Source organism: Terrapene carolina, unplaced genomic scaffold (assembly GCF_002925995.2).
Source record: "Terrapene carolina triunguis isolate 2854851 unplaced genomic scaffold, T_m_triunguis-2.0 Scaffold68, whole genome shotgun sequence".
Lineage (NCBI taxonomy): Eukaryota > Metazoa > Chordata > Testudines > Emydidae > Terrapene > Terrapene triunguis.
In genome coordinates, this window is record NW_020664419.1 from 38,130,404 (window position 1) to 38,151,868 (window position 21,465).

The 21,465-nt window shown below is 42.6% G+C and overlaps 1 protein-coding gene across 1 annotated transcript in view; it reads left to right on the top strand.

The window, feature by feature from the left end:
* The first annotated feature begins 2,296 nt into the window (after window positions 1-2,296).
* FAM3C (family with sequence similarity 3 member C) overlaps window positions 2,297-21,465 on the top strand; it is a 32,316-nt gene continuing 13,147 nt past the window's right edge. Inside the window, exons 1-4 of the mRNA XM_026648721.1 lie at window positions 2,297-2,360; window positions 5,951-6,055; window positions 7,833-7,862; window positions 9,790-9,913. Of these exons, the coding sequence (XP_026504506.1) occupies window positions 2,348-2,360; window positions 5,951-6,055; window positions 7,833-7,862; window positions 9,790-9,913 (272 nt within the window). The 5' untranslated portion in view covers window positions 2,297-2,347. The remainder of the gene's footprint in view (window positions 2,361-5,950; window positions 6,056-7,832; window positions 7,863-9,789; window positions 9,914-21,465) is intronic.

A 21,465-nucleotide genomic window follows, 5' to 3' on the forward strand; every position in this document is an offset into this window, starting at 1 on the left:
TGAGCATATCAAAATGTATACCTTTTCACATTCCATTTTTTGATAACTTTATCTCAAACTTACATATCATATGTAGTCCTCAGTTAAGCATGCTTACAGATGGGGGTGGGGGGGGGAAGGAGTTCTTTTGCTTACCTTCTTGCATTAATGTGAATAAGCTACTGTGTATCCCCATGTATCATACACCAATAAACCTTCAGTAAATAATCATTGAGTTATTAGTCAGACACTTTTTTCTACTTGCAGGGGTTGAGTGGGAAGGTTGGCTCATTGCTCCTCCTCATATCCCCCCATAGAGCTTTTGAGCTCCACAGGATAGAGCAGGGGTCGGCAATCTTTCAGAAGTGGTGTGCTGAGTCTTCATTTATTCACTGTAATTTAAGGTTTCGCGTGCCAGTAATACATTTTAACATTTTTAGAAGATCTCTTTCTATAAGTCTATAATATATAACTAAACTATTGCTGTATGTAAAGTAAATAAGGTTTTTAAAATGTTGAAGAAGCTTCATTTAAAAAATTAAAATGCAGATCTTATCAGTTTAGTGTGATCCTTGCCCTTGCTTTTCCTTGCTGAGTTTTCCAATGTCTGGCAGATATTTGGATGCTTTAAGCTGCACACAGGCTTCTTAGTGATCAGTTGTTAACTGGCTCTGAGAGGGACAGAGAACATATTTCATGTGTGAAAATACCTGTTCTCACAGGTATGTGTATCCAAATGCTGAAAGCATTGCAAACGCAATTTTCTTCAAACAGTTAAATTTCACTGGCAGAGACATCCAGCAGGTCAGAATAGAGGCCCCATGATCTCTCTCCGTAGCTTCAAGTGCACTCCGCAGATCTCCAAACTTTGATGCCCACAATTCTGAGCTTTTTAACTGAATGAGCTGCATTTCGAAATCTTCAACACCCATCCACTGAAATACAGACAAATCCAAGTCGCTTTCATTGAACTTTTCAGGTTTAATTAGAAAAGAAAGCATTGGGCCAAATTGCTGGAAATCTTGAAATCTGTCAGAAAATTCTGATTCCAGTTCTTGCATGTACATTCTAATCTCAACATCAAACGCAGTGTGCTGTTCCACTTGGTGTGATAGCGATGTAAGAGGACTTAAAAATATCCGAGTACAGTGGCGCTGGAACAATTTTTAAGGTAGGGGTGCTGAGCTGCATCCCCTCTTGCCCCTTTCTGCACCCCTCACTGTCCCAGGCTGGGGCCGGTGGGACACAGCTCGGGGTGGCTGCAGAGCCTCGGGCCGGTGGCTGAGACCCCCGGCTGGCAGCAGAGCCCCCCCGACCGGTGGCTGGGACCTGGGGCCGGTGGGCAGAACCCTGGCTGGCAGGGGGCTGGCAGCCAGTACCCCAGGCCGGCAGCGGAGCCCCCGGGATCGGTGGCCAGGACCCGGGCAGTGTGAGTGCCTCTGAAAATCAGCTTGTGTGCCGCCTTTGGCACGTGTGCCATAGGTTGTCTACCCCTGGGATAGAGGCTCTATCTTCTTCTGAGCACTGTTCTTGGAGTGCCCTTTTAAGCACCAACTTTCTACAGCACTTGCCATCTGTAAATTTAACTAATAAAATGCATATAGGTGAATAGATTTATCAAGGTACATACCTTCTTTCTTCTTACATTTCAGACATCGTTACTTTGCTGAAGGAAAGCGGAGTTTTTTGTGCACAGACTTTGCAATGTGGTCATTAACTATTATTTACTATAATCTAGAGAGAAAATCCTCAAAAGTTTGACATGCCACACTTCAATAAAACATAATCTTGGTACAAAAGGTCACTAGCAATTTGAAAGAGTGCAGATGGGTTTTTTTGTGTGTGCACTCTCCATGTTGTATGTTTACATTTGTACCATACAAATTGAACACCTTCAAGAAAACAAGGGACATCATCCGGTTTCCTTAGTAATTGATTGAGAGTATAATGTGTCATATCAAAACAGGCTAAAAATGAGGTGAGTTTATGAAGGATTTAGTAAAGTTCAGAAACGAATGATTAGAATAACAAAACATTCAGGTAGCTTGCTTTATACTTGAGTGACAAATGAGAGCAGTGCATCAGAAATCAATCCAATATACTCTTTCACTGTGAGCACTAAGAAATCAAGGCTTGATGCTAACTATAACGGGTTAACTATTAAGTGATCAGCAAAATCTTCATTAGCACTACTAGTTTGGAAACCCTGAATATTTCTATGATAAATAAGAATATTTCTATGATAATAAACAAAACAGTAGTAAAATTGCTTATTTGCCTCTAGTTCTAATTTTTGTGCCTTCTATCTTCTCCTTTTAGGTGGTTTGTTTAGTGCAATAGTGCTGTTGACTGACTGACAAGACTAAGCATGAGGGTAGCAGGTAAGAAAAACAGTCACTAGGATCAGATTGATGTGACTTTTAAAACAAGCCATATACTGCATTAATGAGTAAAGGATAATTGTGATGTTTTTATTAATATCAAACTTCTGAAAGAAGCATGGCAGCGTTAATTTAATGGAAACAGTATTGCATTGCTATTTCACTACCTTTTTAGCTGTCTGTGACGCATGGCATTAAGCAATCATGAATGGCAGAAAAAATGATGAATGTTTATTTTCTCCATACCAGTAACATCCAGCTTCCCTGAAGGTCGAAAAGAAGAAGCAAATGTGAATTTGGTCTTTCTCTGAGTTTCTTGGTGTAACCCTGGCTTTCAGCTTTTTATGTGTAGTTCATTCAATTATTGTATATGCATTTCAGTTACTAAACTGGAATTTTTGCAGGGGAGGAGGTTCAAGTTTATTGGAAGAAAACATTTTGTCTAATAAAATGGCTAAATGTTTATCTGCTACTTTCAGCCAAAATAACTCTTCCTACAGTCCAGTCTTTGTTTTTTAGTACCCTTGGTATGAGAGACATCTCAAAAGAAAGCAGAAAATACTCCATACATCACTAAATTTAAAGTGTATTTAGCACCTTTCACATCAGATGTCTTATGGATCTTTTTATATATCTTTCAATCTTTGAAACAAGTATCATTTGTTCTAATCGTAGTGCAAAATAACACCAAAGAAACACCAGTCATTGTAGTAAATAACACCAAAGAAGTGATATACACATTGGAAATTCGGGAAACCTAACAAATGTATACAGTGACGTTTAGTACAATAGGAAGAAATGGAATTTGAATTTTTCAGGACTTGAAGTTATGTCTTTGATGTAAATGTTATGAGTGTTCTTGGTATTTTTAAGGCAAAGGTCAGTAAGATGAAGGAATGAGAAATGGGTAACTGTTCCAAAACAGAGAGAGAGGAAGCAGGAAACATCAAAGAAAATTCAATAGTGTGTTGCGTCTGTATCACAAGTAAACAATTTCAAGGCATTCCGTTGCGATGTAATTTGTACTGTTGTGTTGCAGGAGGAATGTGAGTGTGTGCTAGTTAATAGTCTGACAAACAGTTAGACTTTTCAGCAATGTGATTCATACATGAACTTAGTAACAGTTACTTCAAAGTAACCCAGGACATTAAAGTTAACATTATTAAGGCTGTGATAGAGAAATAGTACATGGAACATACATTTTTATTAACTGTATTATGTATGCTTACATTTGAACTTAGTTCAAACAGACTCCCCATTGGGGGTCTGGTGAAAGTCTATTTTATGCTGCAGTAGGAGTGGGCAGATTTTGGTAAGACTGGGAAATGCTCTGTTTTCTGGAAAGTGAATCAGGTCACCAGTGGTGGTTGTCTCCTTCCTATAATCCTCCCCATTTCATTCCCTGCTGTCAGCCCTGCCAAGATCTCACAATCAGGGCAGAACCTGGTAAAATTTATATATATAATCTTATGTTGACATTTCTTCACTAAAATACTTGCTCACTATAGCTAAGTGCTTTTAGTTCAAAGACTAAAGGAAGGGCTCTCTTAAAAATGTCTTTTCTTTTTTATAGAAAGAGCCCATACAATTCCATGGGAGGGCTTAGAATTCTGTGGTGTTTCTTTGGTACTGGTACTGTCTGCCCTCTTTTTCTTGCCTATGCTATATATAACAAAACATGCACCATCTGTCTAATTTACGATATGTCATGTTCCAAAATCTACTTTTTTTTGTAGATGTGACCCTGAAAAATAAAATCAAACCACTGTATAACCTAAAAATAACCTCCAAGAAAGAAGTAATAAATTACATCTAAGACTTTGAGAAAGTATATAGATAAAATGTCAAATAGATGCAAATATTAGCATTAAAATACTTTCAGACATCTGTTTTAAGTTTGGAAATTGCTTTGAGTTTACCAAGAGTATTAACTATGGTTAAGGCTGTGAGTCGCAGATTCCGTGACTTTCTAGTCCGAGCAGCTTGGATGTCCCTGGGCCAGCCACACCGGCCACCCCCCTCCCCCCAGCATCTGTGGTGGTCCGTGGGCCGCCGCTCCCTGCCCTGGAGCACCAGCTTAGGGTTGCCAATTTTGGTTGGACGTATTCCTGGAGATTTAATCACATGACATAATCTTTAATTCCTGGAGACTCCAGGCCAATCCTGGAGGGTTGGCAACTCTACACCAGCAGCGGTCCCGGGCCACCTCCTGCCCTGGAGCTCCCTCCAGAGCACCCGTGGTGCCCCTGGGGTCTCCCCTCCAGAGCACACAAGATTTAGTCAGGGGTATATAGTACAAGTCATGGAGAGGTCATGGGCCATGAATTTTTGTTTATTGCGTGTGACCTGTCCATGACTTCTGCTAAAAATACCCATGAGTAAAACGTAGCCTTAACTATAGTTTTGTCAAATAAAATTATTGTAGGCATAATAGCCCCCCAATTGTCCCCCACCCAGCTCCCTACCCCAAACCCCCTGATTCCTCCCCACCCAGTTTAGGGTTACTATATTTCAAGTTCCCAGATAGAGGACACTGCCAGGGGTATTTGGGGGGGTGCTGCAGGGATGTGTGAGTACTAGGAGGGAGTATTTGGGGGGTGCTGGCAGGGATATTTGAAGGGGTACTGTTAGGGGTACCTGCAGCCTCATGCTCGAAGTGGGGCGCAGTGTTGCTCCCTGTCACTGGCAGAGCAGCTGGCACAGGGCCGTGACGCCGTACCAGTCCAACAGTCAGTGCCTCGCTGTGGGCCTCTCCCCCTCCCCAGGGCGGGGAGCCAGGGCCTGGCTCTGTCACCCCTCCTGGCTGGGCTCTGAGGCCCCATGGCAGGGCAGACGGCCCAGCCGAGAGGCGCTTCACAGCTCTACTTTCCTGGTGGGCCAGGCGGCCCAGCTCGGGCCCTCCTCCTCTGATCGCCTGCCACCTCCCTACCCACCCCTCCCAGAGAGGCTCCTGCTGCCTCACTCGCTGAGTCCAGATGCCGGCACTTGCTCATTCACCCACATGGCCACTCGTCCCACCCCTGCACTGCTGCTGGGTGGTGGAGGACAGAGCTGGTGGAGCTGCGCTTGCACCACTCAGGGACACACTGTGCACTGCAGCCCAGCCACTCCCTGCTAGGGGGCCCTGTGCTGGAGAGCAGGCACGGCTCCAGCCCTGGCTCGGCTTCAGCTCATTTGATCTTTGCAGTCCACTCAGAACTGTCTGGCAGTCCCGATATGGCCAGCATTCGCCTATTGACTATCCCGATCTAGCATATATATTGTTCTGTAAATGCCAGTGTGATTCCAACACGCTATTGGTAAACTGTGAGATGTGAATTGATGTCCCACCCCAGGGTGGAAGACAGCAGTCAGAGGTACACCTTGACAGTAGGAAGCTTCACTTTTGATTTATTTCTCATGTACATTCTTTTTGTTTACTTTATTCCACAGTTTGTTTGTAACATATTTCTGGCAGAATTGTAATAGCTTTATTTAACACAATTCACTGGATTTCTCATGCAGTTTATTTTTTGTGTTTAAAGCTGATACGTATCAATTATAAAATATAAATAGATGCTGAAAACTTTATTTTCTGTGGTTCTGAATAGGTGCTGTAAAGTTGGTGGTAGCTGTCTCAATATTTCTACTGACATTTTATGTCATATCTCAAGTATTTGAAATAAAAATGGATACAAACTTAGGAAGCCTGTTTGGTAAGTGATGTCTTCTAACTGTTCTCCCCACACAAATCTGATTGACCTTGAATATAGCTTGAGTAAGTACTACACGCTCTTTCCATGGTGAGCCTGGCATGGTCATGCTCCAGAAGAATGCATGTTTTTAAGAATATACTTTTATGTTCTGCACTAAAAGGTAAAATATTAATATTTACAAATTTTAATGTGAATATTTTAGCTTAAAAAGTTCACATTCAAAATATACACAAGATTTTATCCATGCACAGATCATGTTTAATAGTATTTGTGATTTTAGTCAAATGTTCTTTAGACTGTAAGTATAACAAGAGTGCACAGTGTGATTGTAGTCATCATGTTGGTCCCAGGATGTTTGAGAGACAAGGTGGGTTAGGTAATATCTTTTATTAGACCAACTTCTGAATATGTGCTAAGTACTTGTGCTAAACCATAAGGTAAGTAGGGGTAGTCTATTATTTTTTGTCAAGTTCCAAATTTCTTGGTCAAGGTCCAGACTCCAGAAAAAAAAATAAAAAAAAAAGTAACAATAATAAGTAAATACAAAGATTTCAGGGTCTGTTCAAAAGCATCTGGTGGCCCGAATTTGGCCTGTGATCTGCCTATTTACTACCCCTGTGCTACCCCACCTCATCTCTCTGGTATAACAAGTGGGCATCCAAGATAAACTGTAGAGGTGCTGCATAGACATTTCAGAATTTACTTATTTTCATTCCTTGTCCTTAGTATTAACATAAAGTGCACATACTGGATGTAGTATACCAACACACATACAGTGATCAAACTGTGTCAAGTGTGCATGTTGTTTTTCTGATCTCCGTATAGATTCATAATTTCAAGGCCAGAAGGGACTATGCTGATCATCTAGTCCAGTATTTCCCAAACTTGGGACGCCGCTTGTGTAGGGAAAGCCCCTGGCAGGCCGGGCCGGTTTGTTTACCTGCCACGTCCGCAGGTCCGGCCGATCGTGGCTCCCACTGGCTGCGGTTCGCTGCTCCAGGCCAATGGGAGCTGCTGGAAGCGGCGTGGGCCGAGGGATGTGCTGGCCGCTGCTTCCAGCAGCTCCCATTGGCCTGGAGCAGCGAACCGCAGCCAGTGGGAGCTGCGATTGGCCGGACCTGCGGACGCGGCAGGTAAACAAACCGGCCCGGCCCTCCAGGGGCTTTCCCTACACAAGTGGCATCCCAAGTTTGGGAAACACTGATCTAGTCTGATCTGCACATTGCAGGCCACAGAACTCACCCACCCACTATTGCAATAGACCCGTAACCTCTGGCTGAGTTACTGAACTCCTCAAATCATGGTTTAAAGACTTCAAGTAAATAGGTCAATGGTGGATTCTCTAACTTTTGGGTAGCTTAAAAACCAGGCTCCAAATTTTGAAAAGTGCCTTCTGATTATGGGAGCCCAGCTTTAGACACCTACACCCTGAATTTTTTTCAGAGGGATTGAGCATCTACAACTCCAGGGACCTCTGGGAGCTCAACATCTCTATTACCAGATCCTCTGTATCTAAAATTGGCCAACCAAAACTTGAAGCACAGAATGTTAGACTGCATTTCAAAATTTGGCCCCTTAATTTGTGTGTGTCTTACTGTAAATGTTTGTGCTTTATATTTGAATATGATGGTGGGAGGTATTAAATGGAGTATCATAAACAATCAAGCTTATTTTTATAGATCTGCAAAAGACTAAATTAATGGGATTATAAACATTTTACTACCAATGAAATATCATTGTAACTAAAGCTTTTTAAAAACTTTCTTCTGTGTTTTAGCTAGATCAGCTTTGGAGGCAGCTGCACACCGTAAGTATTTCATATGCCACAGTTACTGCAGTGTGTATTTACTTTTGTCTGTGTATACAATATTGCTGTGACTCTTAAATACTGACTCTCACTTTGATGTAGAAATTGCCACCTGCACATAAAAATGCAATGAGAATAGCTTCAGAAGTAGAAGATTGTTTCACATCTTACCAGAGAATTGCATTTGTTAGATCAGCATATGTCAGAATAGATATTTTAATGGTTTGTGATATTGTACCTAATTAATTTTACTGTTACATGTACAGTATTTCAGGGCTGGTCCACACTACCCGCCTAATTCGGCGGGTAGAGATCGATCTTCTGGGATCGATTATCGCGTCTCATCTGGACGCGATAGATCGATCCCAGAAGCGCTCCCCCGTCGACTGCGGAACTCCTGCTCGCCGAGAGGAGGAAGCGCTGTCGACGGGGGAGCCTGCCTGCGCCGCGTGGACCCGAAGTAAGTAAATTTAGTTCGATATAGGAAACGTCGACTTCAGCTACGCTATTCTCGTAGCTGAAGTTGCGTTTCCTATATCGATCCCCCGCCCCAGTGTGGACCAGCCCTAAGATACAGTTCCAGGTGTGTATTGATCAGTATTATCTTTGTGCTCTTTTGGTCAAGTACGAGATAGGGTATGTGGGAAATAAATTTTTACTTTTATTCCAGGATAGAGACAGATTACACTAACTGGCATTATTTATTTATTAATCGAAGTAAAAATAAGTTTCTTATGACGGATATATGATGCGGCTCTTTAGTATTAATACATTTTGAAGAGGGTTCCCGATAGCCCTTAAAAAGATGATCACACTGTTCCTTGAAAATATTCTGTCCCAGCTTTTAAGTAGAGCCCTGCACGGATACAAATTTATATCCGCAGATGCGGATATCTGTGGATATAAATTGATAGCCGCGGAACCGCAGGACTCTCCCGGGAACCACAGCTGCAAAAGGAACAGAATGTGGGGCTGCTGCTCCCAGAAACCAGTGGCCCGCATTGGCAGCTACTCTGGTGCAGCTGTACCACCCCAGCCCTGTCCTCCGGCCTGGCTATACAGACCCCAGACAGGAGACGCAGTCATGCAAACAGCTGTGTGGAAGGGACAGGGTCAAGGCTCGGAGTGGTGCTGCCGGTGCGGGGTGCTGGCTCCTGGGAGCGGCAGCCCCACATTCTGCTCCTTTCGCAGCTGCAGTTTCCTGGAGAGCCCTGCAGTTCTGCAGATACCAATTTATATCCGCATAGGGATCTACTTTTAAGCACTTGATTCAAGATGTCTTTGTTACATTATTTAAGCAAGGAGAAAAGTTGTATTTGTTCATGTGTCACAGGACTGGAATCTGGTAGATGTAAGTTCTGTTTCTGCCTCTGCTGCAAAATTCTGATGTGACTTCAGGCAAGTCATTTAGGGAATGATCCAAAGCGCACAGAAGTTAATGGAGAGATTCTTGTTGACTTTAGTCGGTTTTGGATCAGGTCCATAATTTTTCTATATCTGTTTCTCCATTTATAAAAAGGAGATACGCACCTACTTCACAAGTGAGATTAAATGAATGTTTGTGAAGTGCTTTCTCACAGAATTGAGTATACAGACTGAGTTATGCACTGTTGTCACCATGTGGGCCCCAGAATATTAGAGAAACAAGGTTGTTGAGGTAATATCCTTTATTGACCAACTTCTGTTGGTGAGAGAGACAAGCTTTTGAGCTTACAAACTGCTCTTCTTCAGTTCTAAGCTCTGTGTAAGCTCATAAACTTGTCTGTCTCGCCAACAGAAGTTGGTCCAATAAAGGATGTTACCTCACCCACCTTGTGTCTCTATATAGTCTGAGATAATTTGTGACTTGCCTCCACCTTTTCCTTAATTTGACTAATATTTGTTGATTTACTGTCATATCTAAATCATATTTATTTTCTTTCTAAAGCTACAAAACCACCCAGATATAAATGTGGGATTTCAAAAGCTTGTCCTGAAAAGCACTTCGCCTTCAAAATGGCAAGTGGAGCAGCCAACGTAGTTGGACCAAAAATTTGTGTGGAAGATAATGTGTAAGTATTTGCTTATCTGTCAGATTATCTGTATGTATCTTTTAAAAATCTATTTTCGATAATTGCTCAGTCAGAATCTCTTGAATTCAGACTATAATGTATTGATTGTTTTGCTGAAGTAAATAGAACATCTTGTGGTTTACTCTTAGTTCAATATGCAAACAAATATCTGAACTGGTACAAACACACTTTTTTCATGTACTTTTGACACTCACTAGCTGTATGTCGGATTGTGCTGTGAAATTTGTTATGGTTTGCAAAATACTTTTTTAAACTCCATCAGGCCAATGACAGATAAAATATATTTTTAGCCTTTCTTTAAAAGAGCCCTGCCAGGGTAAAAAGACATATTTTAAAAATAAAAAGGTAATTAAATTTTGTTGATATCTTAGGTATCTTAGGACAGAGAACTCTTTAATGTTTTTAGGGAAGTAAATACTAAAAGGAACTGTGTAATCATGGGAGACTTTAACTTCCCTGATATAGATTGGGGAACAAATGCTAATAACAATAATAGGGCTCAGATTTTCCTAGACGTGATAGCTGATGAATTCCTTCATCAAGTAGTTGCTGAACCGACGAGGGGGGATGCTATTTTAGATTTGGTTTTGGTAAGTAGTGAGGACCTCGTTGAGGAAATGGTTGTAGGGGACAACCTTGGCTCGAGTGATCATGAGCTGATTCGGTTTAAACTAAATGGAAGGATTAACAGAATTAAATCGGAGACTTAAGGTTTATGATTTCAAAAGGGCTAACTTTAATAAATTAAGGCAACTAGTTAAGGAAGTGGATTGGACTAACATATTTAAGGATCTAAAGGCAGAAGGCGCCTGGGATTATTTCAAGTTGAAGTTGCAGGAGCTGTCGGAGGCCTGTATCCCAAGAAGGGGAAAACGGTTCGTAGACAGGAGATTTAGACCGAGCTGGATGAGCGAGCATCTCAGAGGGGTGATTAAGAAAAAACAGAGAGCGTACAAGGAGTGGAAGATGGGAGGGATCAGCAAAGAAACCTACCTTATTGAGGTCAGAGCATGTAGAGATGGAGTGAGAAAGGCCAAAAGCCGTGTAGAGATGGACCTTGCGAGGGGAATTAAAACCAATAGTAAGAGGTTTTATAGCCATATAAATAGGAAGAAAACAAAGAAAGAAGAAGTGGGACCGCTGAAGACTGTAGATGGAGTGGAGATTAAGGATAATCTAGGCATGGCACAATATCTAAACGAACATTTTGCATTGGTCTTTAATGAGGCTAATGAAGGGTTTAGGAATAGTGGCAGCGTGACGGATGGGAATATAGGAGGGGGAATTGACATTACCGTATCCAAGGTAGAAGCCAAACTCGAACAGCTTAACGGGACTAAATCGGGCAGACCCGATGATCTTCATCCGAGAATATTAAAGGAACTGGCACGAGAAATTGCAAGCCCGTTAGCGATAATTTTTAATGAATCTGTAAAATCAGGGGTGGTACCGTTTGACTGGAGAATAGCTAATGTGGTTCCTATTTTCAAGAAGGGGGAAAAAAAGTGACCCGGGTAACTACAGGCCTGTTAGTTTAACATCTGTAATATGCAAGGTCTTGGAAAAAATTTTGAAGGAGAAAGTAGTTAAGGACCTTGAGGTCAATGGCAATTGGGACAAATTACAACATGGTTTTACGAAAGGTAGATCGTGCCAAACCAACCTGATCTCCTTCTTTGAGAAAGTAACAGATTTTTTAGATAAAGGAAATGCGGTGGATCTAATATACCTCGATTTCAGTAAAGCGTTTGATACGGTACCGCATGAGGAATTATTGGTTAAATTGGAAAAGATGGGGATCGATATGAAAATCCAGAGGTGGATAAAGAACTGGTTAAAGGGGAGACTGCAGCGGGTCGTACTGAAAGGTGAACTGTCAGGTTGGAGGGAGGTTACCAGTGGAGTTCCTCAAGGTTTGGTTTTGGGTCCGATTTTATTTAATCTATTTGTTACTGACCTCGGAACCAAATTTAAGAGTGGGCTGATAAAGTTTGCGGATGACACAAAGTTGGGAGGTATTGCCAATTCGGAGAAGGATCAAGATATCCTGCAGGGAGATTTGGATGACCTTGTAAACTGGAGTAATAGTAATAGGATGAAATTTAATAGTGAGAAGTGTAAGGTTATGCATTTAGGGATGACTAACAAGAATTTTAGTTATAAGCTTTAGTTATATCAGTTGGAAGTAACGGAAGAGGAGAAGGACCTCGGAGTCCTGGTTGATCGCAGGATGACTATGAGTCGGCAATGTGACGTGGCCGTGAAAAAAGCTAATGCGGTCTTGGGATGCATTAGGCGAGGTATTTCTAGTAGCGATAAGGAGGTGCTGGTTCCATTGTACAAGGCACTGGTAAGACCTCATTTGGAGTACTGTGTGCAGTTCTGGTCTCCCATGTTTAAAAAGGATGAACTCAGACTGGAACGGGTACAGAGAAGGGCCACTAGGATGATCCGAGGAATGGAAAACCTGTCGTATGAAAGGAGACTCGAGGAGCTCGGTTTGTTTACCTTAACCAAAAGAAGGCTGAGGGGTGATATGATTGCTCTCTTTAAATATATCAGAGGGATAAATACCAGGGAGGGAGAGGAATTATTTCAGCTCAGTACTAATGTGGACACGAGAACAAATGGATATAAACTGGCCGTCGGGAAGTTTAGGCTTGAAATTAGATGAAGGTTTCTAACCATCAGAGGGGTGAAGTTCTGGAACAGCCTTCTGAGGGAAATAGTGGGGGCGAAAGACCTCTTTGGCTTTAAGATTAAGCTTGATAAGTTCATGGAGGGGATGGTTTGGTGGGATAACGTGATTTTAGTCAATAGGTCAATAACGTGCCATCGCTGGTAATTAGTAACAATGGTCAATGATGGGATATTAAAAGTTACTACAGAGAACTTTTTCCGGAGGGTCTGGCTGGAGAATCTTGCCCGCATGCTCGGGGTTCAGCTGATCGCCATATTTGGGATCGGGAAGGAATTTTCCTCCAGGGTAGATTGGCAGAGGCCCTGGAGGTTTTTCGCCTTCCTCCGCAGCATGGGGCAGGGGTCGCTTGCTGGCGGCTTCTCTGTGACTTGAAGTCTTTAAATCACGATTTGGGGACTTCAACAGCTGAGTCAAAGGAGAGAATTATTCCAGGAGTGGGTGGGTCAGCTTTTGTGGCCTGCATCATGCGGGAGGTCAGACTAGATGATCATAATGGTCCCTTCTGACCTTAAAGTCTATGAGTCTGAGTTATTAAACCTAAACATTTTAAAAATCTAATTCACTTTTCACTATTTACAGTAAATTCACTTAGTCTAATATTATTAATCAAACTAATGAGTTTCAGTTTCTAGTAACTTTCACTTTTTTTAATCCACTAGTATCTTGCTGCAAAGGTTGGGCTGCATGCACTGCAGGGGAATGTTTGAAAAATTGTATTCTTTGAGGTTATTAAATTGAATAAAAACATAATAGTAGTTTTTTAATGCAGCCCTTTTAAAAATACAAAATCTGTTTTATGCCTGGGCTATTTGTGTTCCTTAAATATTAAGCTAATTGGATTACTTCATCAGTGTGCTAATTTTGTTCCAGACCGTCTCACCTCTTACATCATGATTACCCTTGATTTTACCCCATAGAGTACATGTGACTTTATAGGTTACAGCTTACCAGCTCAGTTTCTGAGTAAGTTGCATTGCAAAAGGATTTTTAGTATTGCTACAACTACTAAGAACTTTGTTTACTCTAGTCACAATCAGCATTCGTGTGAAGGTTGGCTTTAAATTAGTACAGTTTAGTTGTAGGTTTCTCCCAGTGCACACTGTTCTGGTGCTGCATAATTCCAATATGTCTTATGTCAGACTATGCAGAGTTGTTCCAAAATAACTGGCAGTTTTTCAGTGAACATTATAACACAATTTATTATACTGCAGATGACAATTTAACTACAAGGTAATTTCAAGTAGAGGACTAGATTCTCATCAGAGTGTACTGTGTTTAAAGAGACTTTGTAAGATTAGAGGCATTTGAGCCAAAGGATTGTCTTTGTCTTCAAGACTGTACCCTGTCATGATCACTTAACTCTAGTAACACTGATCCACTGAGGCTGGAATATACTAAGCTAACATGCTGAAGAATAGACAGATAGTTAATATGCTTAACTATGGACAGATGTTCCTTCCTCCCTTCCTTGCACAGCCAGTACTATACCCACCACTGACTCAGCAAGTTGGTTAGACTGCTTGAGATCCAGTTTGGCTAGATTTTTCACTGCCCTGCCGAACTGGACTTTAAACAAACTGTCAAACTTGGTTAAGTGGCTGGCCAGCCACATTCATTATAGTTCAGTGATATAATTTTCCTTAGAACTTACTCAGCAAACAGGTACTTATGAAATAACAGTTCCAGAACATGAAACTAAATATGGTTGGTATAGCTGGATTCTTTAGGAGTTGCCCCCCTCTTTTCTAGCTAGGCAGCAGCCATAATACTTTTGCCTCTTTCAAATGAGACACAACCCTCTTGAAATCTTTCACTGAGCAGAAGTGTTAACTTCAGTTTCTTGACCAAACTTTAACTTAGATAGTTATATTCTGTCAGCCTGAAAGTCTCCTTTAAAATTCCTCGTGCAGTTGAGGAAATTATTCTTTAATTCCCTCCTAAAACCCTGTTATCTAATGCCGGTAAGTGAATACTGCGTTCTGCCTCACAGGTGCCCTAATTTCCTGGGGGGTGAGTGGTCCCAATATTGTTTTATACAGAGTCATATAAAAAGTAGTTTCTAAAGTGCTTGAGATCCATCAAGATGAGAATCGAGATGGTTTGAGTTGTCTTTATTATGTATTTTCAAGCTTAACACAAGGTTATGTTATGTTTGTAAAGAGGGAGTGTAGTCTCATAGCACTGAACTGGGAAGGGCTACTGGGTTGTGTTTCCAATCGTGTCAGTGACTCAATTTGCGACCTTGAGCAATTAATCTAATCCCTCTGTCCCTCAGTCTACCAGTCTGGATGTAATAAAACTTACCAACTTCTCAAGGTGTTTATGAAGCAAAATATTTACAAAGATTTTTGGAAAACCAGAGATGAAATGCTATATATGTGCATCATATTAGTCGTCTGATTTTTTTTTTTTTTTTTAATCTCAGATAGTTAAATAAGGAGTGGTATGTGTGTTGATTTGTTTGGCAAAGCTTCTGCTGTAATAATTGTCAGATTCTCCTCTGGAGCAGGTGATAAAAAGCAAGAGGCACTTCTTAGTAACAAATAACGTAATAGTTATGTTTGTATGATGTACTATTATCCTGCATCATCTGAATAGGATCTTCTGCATCAATTTACTGTACACTTTTGTCAAAAAGTATTATCTCTGCTAACTTCCTATGAGGGTGCCTTTTAATATCTCTTGGTTTTATATACACAATTAAGAATCTACATTTATATATTTATAGAGGTCTTTATTTTTGAATGCAGTGCCTTTGACTTATATTTTAAAAGCCCACATAATATGTTGACTCGAAGTTTGGATTAGTATTCTAAAACCAAAAAGCTGCTGCCCTCTTCTGAGAAATTCAGTATTATATTTGTACATGCTTATGACTGCTGCTGCCACCTGGAGGGTGAGGAGAAAGATTTAGCCACTTTGCAAGAATTCATTTTAGATAATGCAGCTGTTTTATGGTTGCTTTAGATTGCCCTTCATTATCTGTGCTCGGGTGATTATTCAGATCTGTTTGTACAGTAACTCATCGCTTAACATTGTAGTTATGTTCCTGAAAAATGCTACACCTCTACCCCGATATAACGCTGTCCTCGGGAGCCAAAAAATCTTACTGCGTTATAGGTGAAACCGCGTTATATCGAACTTGCTTTGAATGGCCGGAGTGCGCAGCCCTGCCTCCCCGGAGCGCTGCTTTACCGCGTTATATCAGAATTCATGTTATATCGGGTCGCGTTATATCGGGGTAGAGGTGTATTTTAAATGAAACGATGTTAAGTGAATCCAGTTTCCCCATAAGAATTTTTTCGCCAGACAAGAGAATCAATCTCTGTGTGTGTGTGTGTGTGTGTGTGTGTGTGTAAAACAAACAATTTAATACTGTACACAGCAATGATGATTGTGAAGCTTGATGGAGGAGATGGAGTCAGAGGGTGGAAGAGGGGATATTTTCCAGAGACTGCTTTACGGCTAAATAATGAACTAGCACTCTGCTGAGCCCTCAAGGGTTAACATGTTGTTAATGTAGCCTCACACACTACAAGGCAGTAGGAATGGAGAGAGGGATAGAGACACACACTCTGTGTGTGTGTGTGTGTGTGTGTGTGTGTGTGTGTGTGTGTGTGTGTGTGTGTGTGTGTGTGTGTGTGTGTGTGAGAGAGAGGGAGGGAGGGAGGGAGACACCGTGTGTGTGTGTGAGAGAGAGGGAGGGAGACACCGTGTGTGTGTGAGAGAAAGACGCACATTACCCCTTTAAGTATGCTGACCCCATTCTAATACATTGCCTTTTTAAGTAGATCAGCAAGTTGAGACAGCAGCTGCTGCCAGAAAGCTTCCTCCGTCCTGAGCCCTGTCCTGTCCCCCGTCCCCCCCCTTGCTCTGTGGAGATAGGGTTCAGGAGCGGGGGGAAGGGGACACCCTGATATTCGCACCCCTCTTTCTCCCGCGTGCCCCCCCCCCCATCCCCTCTGCACAGCAAGCAGGAGGCTCCCAGGAGCAGCTCCAAGGCAGAGGGGAGGAGCAGCACAGGGCAGTGAGGGGAGGAACTGCTGAACTACTCGGCAATTGATAGCCTGCTAGGCAGCTGCTGCACAGGGGGGCTGCTGGTCCACCCTGGTTCCAAGCCCCCACCAGCTAGCTCCAATGGGCCACTCTTCCTGCAAGCAGTGGACAAAGCAGGCGGCTGCCAAACAACGTTATAAGGGAGCATTGCACAACTTTAAACGAACATGTTCTCTAATTGATCAGCAACCTAACAAGGAAACAAGTTAACCGGGATGACGTTAAGTGAGGAGTTACTGTACAGCAAACATCCAACAGCCAGCTAATAAAGCAAGTCAAATTGAATAGCACTGTTACAGAGGTAAATGAACATTAAACATAAATGAATGCATTTGCTTTACGATGAGTTCCAAAATCTGTTGACATTTCAGAGTAAATTTCATTAGGAAATTTTCTTTTGAATGGTTGGCGATTTTGGAGGGGGGAAATACAATTTTCCTGTAGAGCTGGTGCAGTTCAAGATCCATGAAAGTATGAGATGATATGGTTCCAAAACCTTGCATCTCATAATATCAGTACTAGATTGGTCTGAATGATTACTGCAGAATACTGTCATCTCTTTGTACGTTTGATCCCTGAGGGCAGTTTTGTTCTAGCAAAAAACAATTGTTTGTGTATGTTATACTGAAGTAGAATGTTTGTTTGTAAAATTCCCTAAATAGTTAATCCTCCTTTATTGAAATTAGTCACTTGTTTTTAATCTGATCAGAGAACAGATTAGGTAATTACTGAAGGAAAGCAGAGACTATTTCTGAGTTACTGCAGTTTTAGCTGTTTTCTGGCAAGTGCTAGATACTTCAAGCAACTGCAACAAGAGGTATTGAATACTAATATGGGTGAACTTGAGTGCCTTGTATTAAATTAGGATATTGATATCACAGAAACTTGGTGGAATGAGGATAATCAATGGAATATGATTCTACCAGGGTACAAAATATATTGGAAGGACAGAATAGTGCGTGCTGGTGGGGGAGTGGCACTTTATGTGGGTAAAAAAAGCGTAGAGTCAAATGAAGTAGAAATCTTAAATGAACCAAACTGTACCATAGATTCTCTATGGATAGTAATTCCATGCTTGAATAATATATATAGCAGTAGGGATATACTACTGACCACCTGACCATGATGGTGATAGTGACTGTGAAAGGGAGGGAGATTAGAGAGGCTATAAAAATAAACTCAATAATGGGGATTTCAGCTATCCCCATATTGACTAGCTACATGTCACCTCAGGACAGGATGCAGAGATAGTTTCTTGACCCCTTAAATGACTGCTTCTTGGAGCAGCTGGTCCTGGAACCTACAAGAGGCGAGGAAATTCTTGATTTAGTCCTGAGTGGAGCACAGGATCTGGTCCAAGAGGTGAATATAGCTGAACCGCTTGGTAAAAGTGACCATACCATAATACAGTTTAACATCGGGGAAGGGGGAGATACCAAAGCAGCCTACCAAAGTAGCATTTACTTGCAGAAAGGGGAAGTACACAAAAATGAGGAAGTTAAACAGAAATTAAAAGGTACAGTACCAAAAGTGAATTTCCTGCAAGCTGAATGGAAAGTTTTTAAAGACACCATAATAGAGGTTCAATTTAAATGTATACCCCCCAAATAAAAAAAACATAGCAAGAGGACCAAAAAAGTGCCATGGGGCAATGAGGATGACCTTGGCCTGATCCACTTTCAGCTGTGGATGGTCACAGCATGACCTGTGAAATGATCGGTATCAGAGGGTAAGCATACAGGAGAGTCAACTGCCAGCTGATGTGAAAGGCAGTCAGGGAGCCCAGATTGAGGACTGCTTGAGAGCAGAACAGACAAAATTTCCTGTTGTCCCTCGTAGCGAACAGGATGCCCCAAGCCACGAAAATGATTTGCAGAACACTGGGCTTCAGGGACCGCTCGTGACATAGGGAAAAATTCCTGCTGAGATGGTCCACGAGATGATTCTGGACTCCGGGCAAGTGATTAGCTATTGAGAGATACTCTTCGATGCAGAATTGCCATAGCCTGATTGCCTCTTGGCAAAACACTCTGAAATGTGCTCCCTCTTGCATCTTCATGTAATACATTGCAGTGGTGGTGTTGGTAAGTATGTGAACCACTGAACACTTGATGAGGTCTAGGGAAGCGTGACAGGCATTGTATATGGCCTGAACCTCCAGCAGTGTTGGTATGCAGTGAAGCTTCCTGCTCGAACCACAGACTTTGAACCTGTAACAACCCCAGATGCTCTCCCCAACTTATCAGGGATACATCAGTGACAACAGTCATGATTGGGAAGGGCCAGATGAAGGAAAACCTTGATATACGTTCCCCTGAACCGTCCACCAGTGCAAGGAGTCAAGATCAATGGAGGGAGGCGTGGACCAACCTATCCAAGGTGTGGAGGGTTGGATGGTAAACTGTCCTGGGTAATATTTGAAAAGGCTGAAGGCACAACTTTGAAAATTAAACCAACTGCATGCATGTTGACATATGGCCCAAGAGCCTCAGACACATCCAAACTGTCATGGAAGGTTGAGACCTCCGACTGAGACAAAGGCAACAAACTGTCTGGAAACAGTCAGTTGGCAAAAACGCGCTCAAACTTGTAGAGTCTATTAAGGCCCCCAGTGAACTCGATTTTGTGAGTGTGGACCAAAGTTAACTTTCCAGTGCTTAGGGTGAGAGCCAGATGGTTGAGTAAGTGCAACGTAATGCATACATAAGAAAGGATGACTTCTTTGGCCCTACGTCTTGGTAGCCAGTCATCCAGGTATGGGAAGACCTGGATTACCTTCTTCGTGAGTTACACTGTCACTATGACCATACATTTGGTAATAATCTGGGGGCAGAAGACAGACCAAAAGGCAGGACCATGTACTGTAAATGACAGTTCGCCATGACAAACCAGAGAAATCTTCTGTGGCTAAGGAAAATTGCCACGTGGAAATAAGTGTCTTGAAGGTCCAGAACAGCAAACCAATCATTCTGAGAGAACACAGGGAAGATAGATGACCATTCGGAACCTCGTGTGTCTGATATATTAGGGTTGCAGAGTTGAGAATAGGTTTTACCCCTCCTTTGGATTTGGGAACCAGAAAATACTGGTAGTAAAAACCTTGATCCTGTTATTCCGAAGGAACCTCTTCCACTGCTCCCAAAGCCAGAAGAGACTGGACCTGCTCGAGGAGTAGTGTATCATAAAAGGGGTCCCTAAAAACATAGAGGGTGGGAAGGAGGTGTGGAGAGGAACTGGATAGCATAGCACAGTCTGACAGTGCTTAGGACCCAACTGTTGGTAGTAATCGAGTCCCAAACACTGAGAAAATGAGTGAGGCTGTCCCCGATTGGGGAGGACTGGTAGCAGTCATGACTGGACTACTGTTCCGGACCAATGAGTCAAAATGGGCACGTGGTAGCTGGTGGGGGAGGGTGTGTGGACTGGCCTAATCCTGGACCTGGATGCTTCCGCATCTGGGATCTGAGCCCCTTTCTGGGGTAGTCCTGCTTTCTCGTGGGAGGGAAAGTCTGTGCAAAGAGATGTTGCAGACAGTACAGTTGCTGCTGTTGTCTGCTATAATAGCGCCTCTGATTTGCTGGTGCAGCCCCTGCACAAGGAATATAGGGTAGCCCTAGAATCCTTGAAGGAGTGCAGATTTGCATCCATTTTGTCTAAAAGAAGCAGGCCATCATCGAAGGGCAAGACCTCTATGTCCTGCTGCATGTCTGGAGCAATTCCAGAACTCTGCAGTCAGGATGACCGTCTCATGGTTACCATCAAGGCCATTACATTGGCCGAAGTGTCTGCGCCATCTAGAGTGGACTGTAGCACCGTCTTGGCCACCAAGTAGCCTTCCGCGATAAATGCCCAAAACATCCCTGGAGGTTTCAGGCAGCTGGTCTGCAAATTTAGACATGGCTGACTAATTTACAAAATCATACTTGGACAGCAATGCCTCCTAGCTGTCAATCTGCATTTGCAGGTAAGAGGAGATAAAGATTTATCTACCCAGTAAGTCCATCCTTTTCAAGTCCTTGTGCTTAGGAGTAGACTTAAACCTGCCTTGCTGAGCCCCTGTTGTTAACTGTGGTTACAACCAGGGAATTAGTGGCTGGGTGGGAGTAAAACCTTCAAATCCCTGCACCACTAAAAAGTAGTGTTTCTCCAATTGCTTTGCAGTAGGTGGCACTGAAGCCAGCATGCTTGAAGCAACCTTTGCATGCTCCTGAAGCATGTCTTTGATGGGGAGAGCCACCCTTCCTGGGCCAGATGGCTGCAGAATATCCAGTAACTTGTGGGTATTTTCCTGCAGGAACTCTGCCTGAATACCCAGGAAAGCACCCACATACTGCAAACGGTCTGGTAGGCCTTGAAGTCCTCAAGTACTGGAGGGGAGGAAGAGCTGGGCATTGCTGAATCATCCAGGGATGAGGAGGAGGCAGTTAACTCTGCAAGGGCTGGAGCCTGCTCCTGAAGTGGTGGACCTGGATTGAACAACTCCAATTAACCTTCGCCTGGCAGAACCTCCAGTAGTTGAGCTTGCAATGGGTTGATGGCCCCAGCCACCAACCTGCCTAATTATCTCACCTTGGAGTGAGGTGAGACCTCTGTGACTGAGGAATGTTCCACTGATTCCATGGAGACCACTGGGCATAGGGGTAGGGCACTAGTGACGAGGAGACATCAGGCCATGAGCCCCTCTCTCTACAGCGAGATGATTGCCGATCCTGGTACACATGTTGCTCCATATACAGCCTCCAATTGGGTGATGGAGCTCAGGAGGAAGATCTTG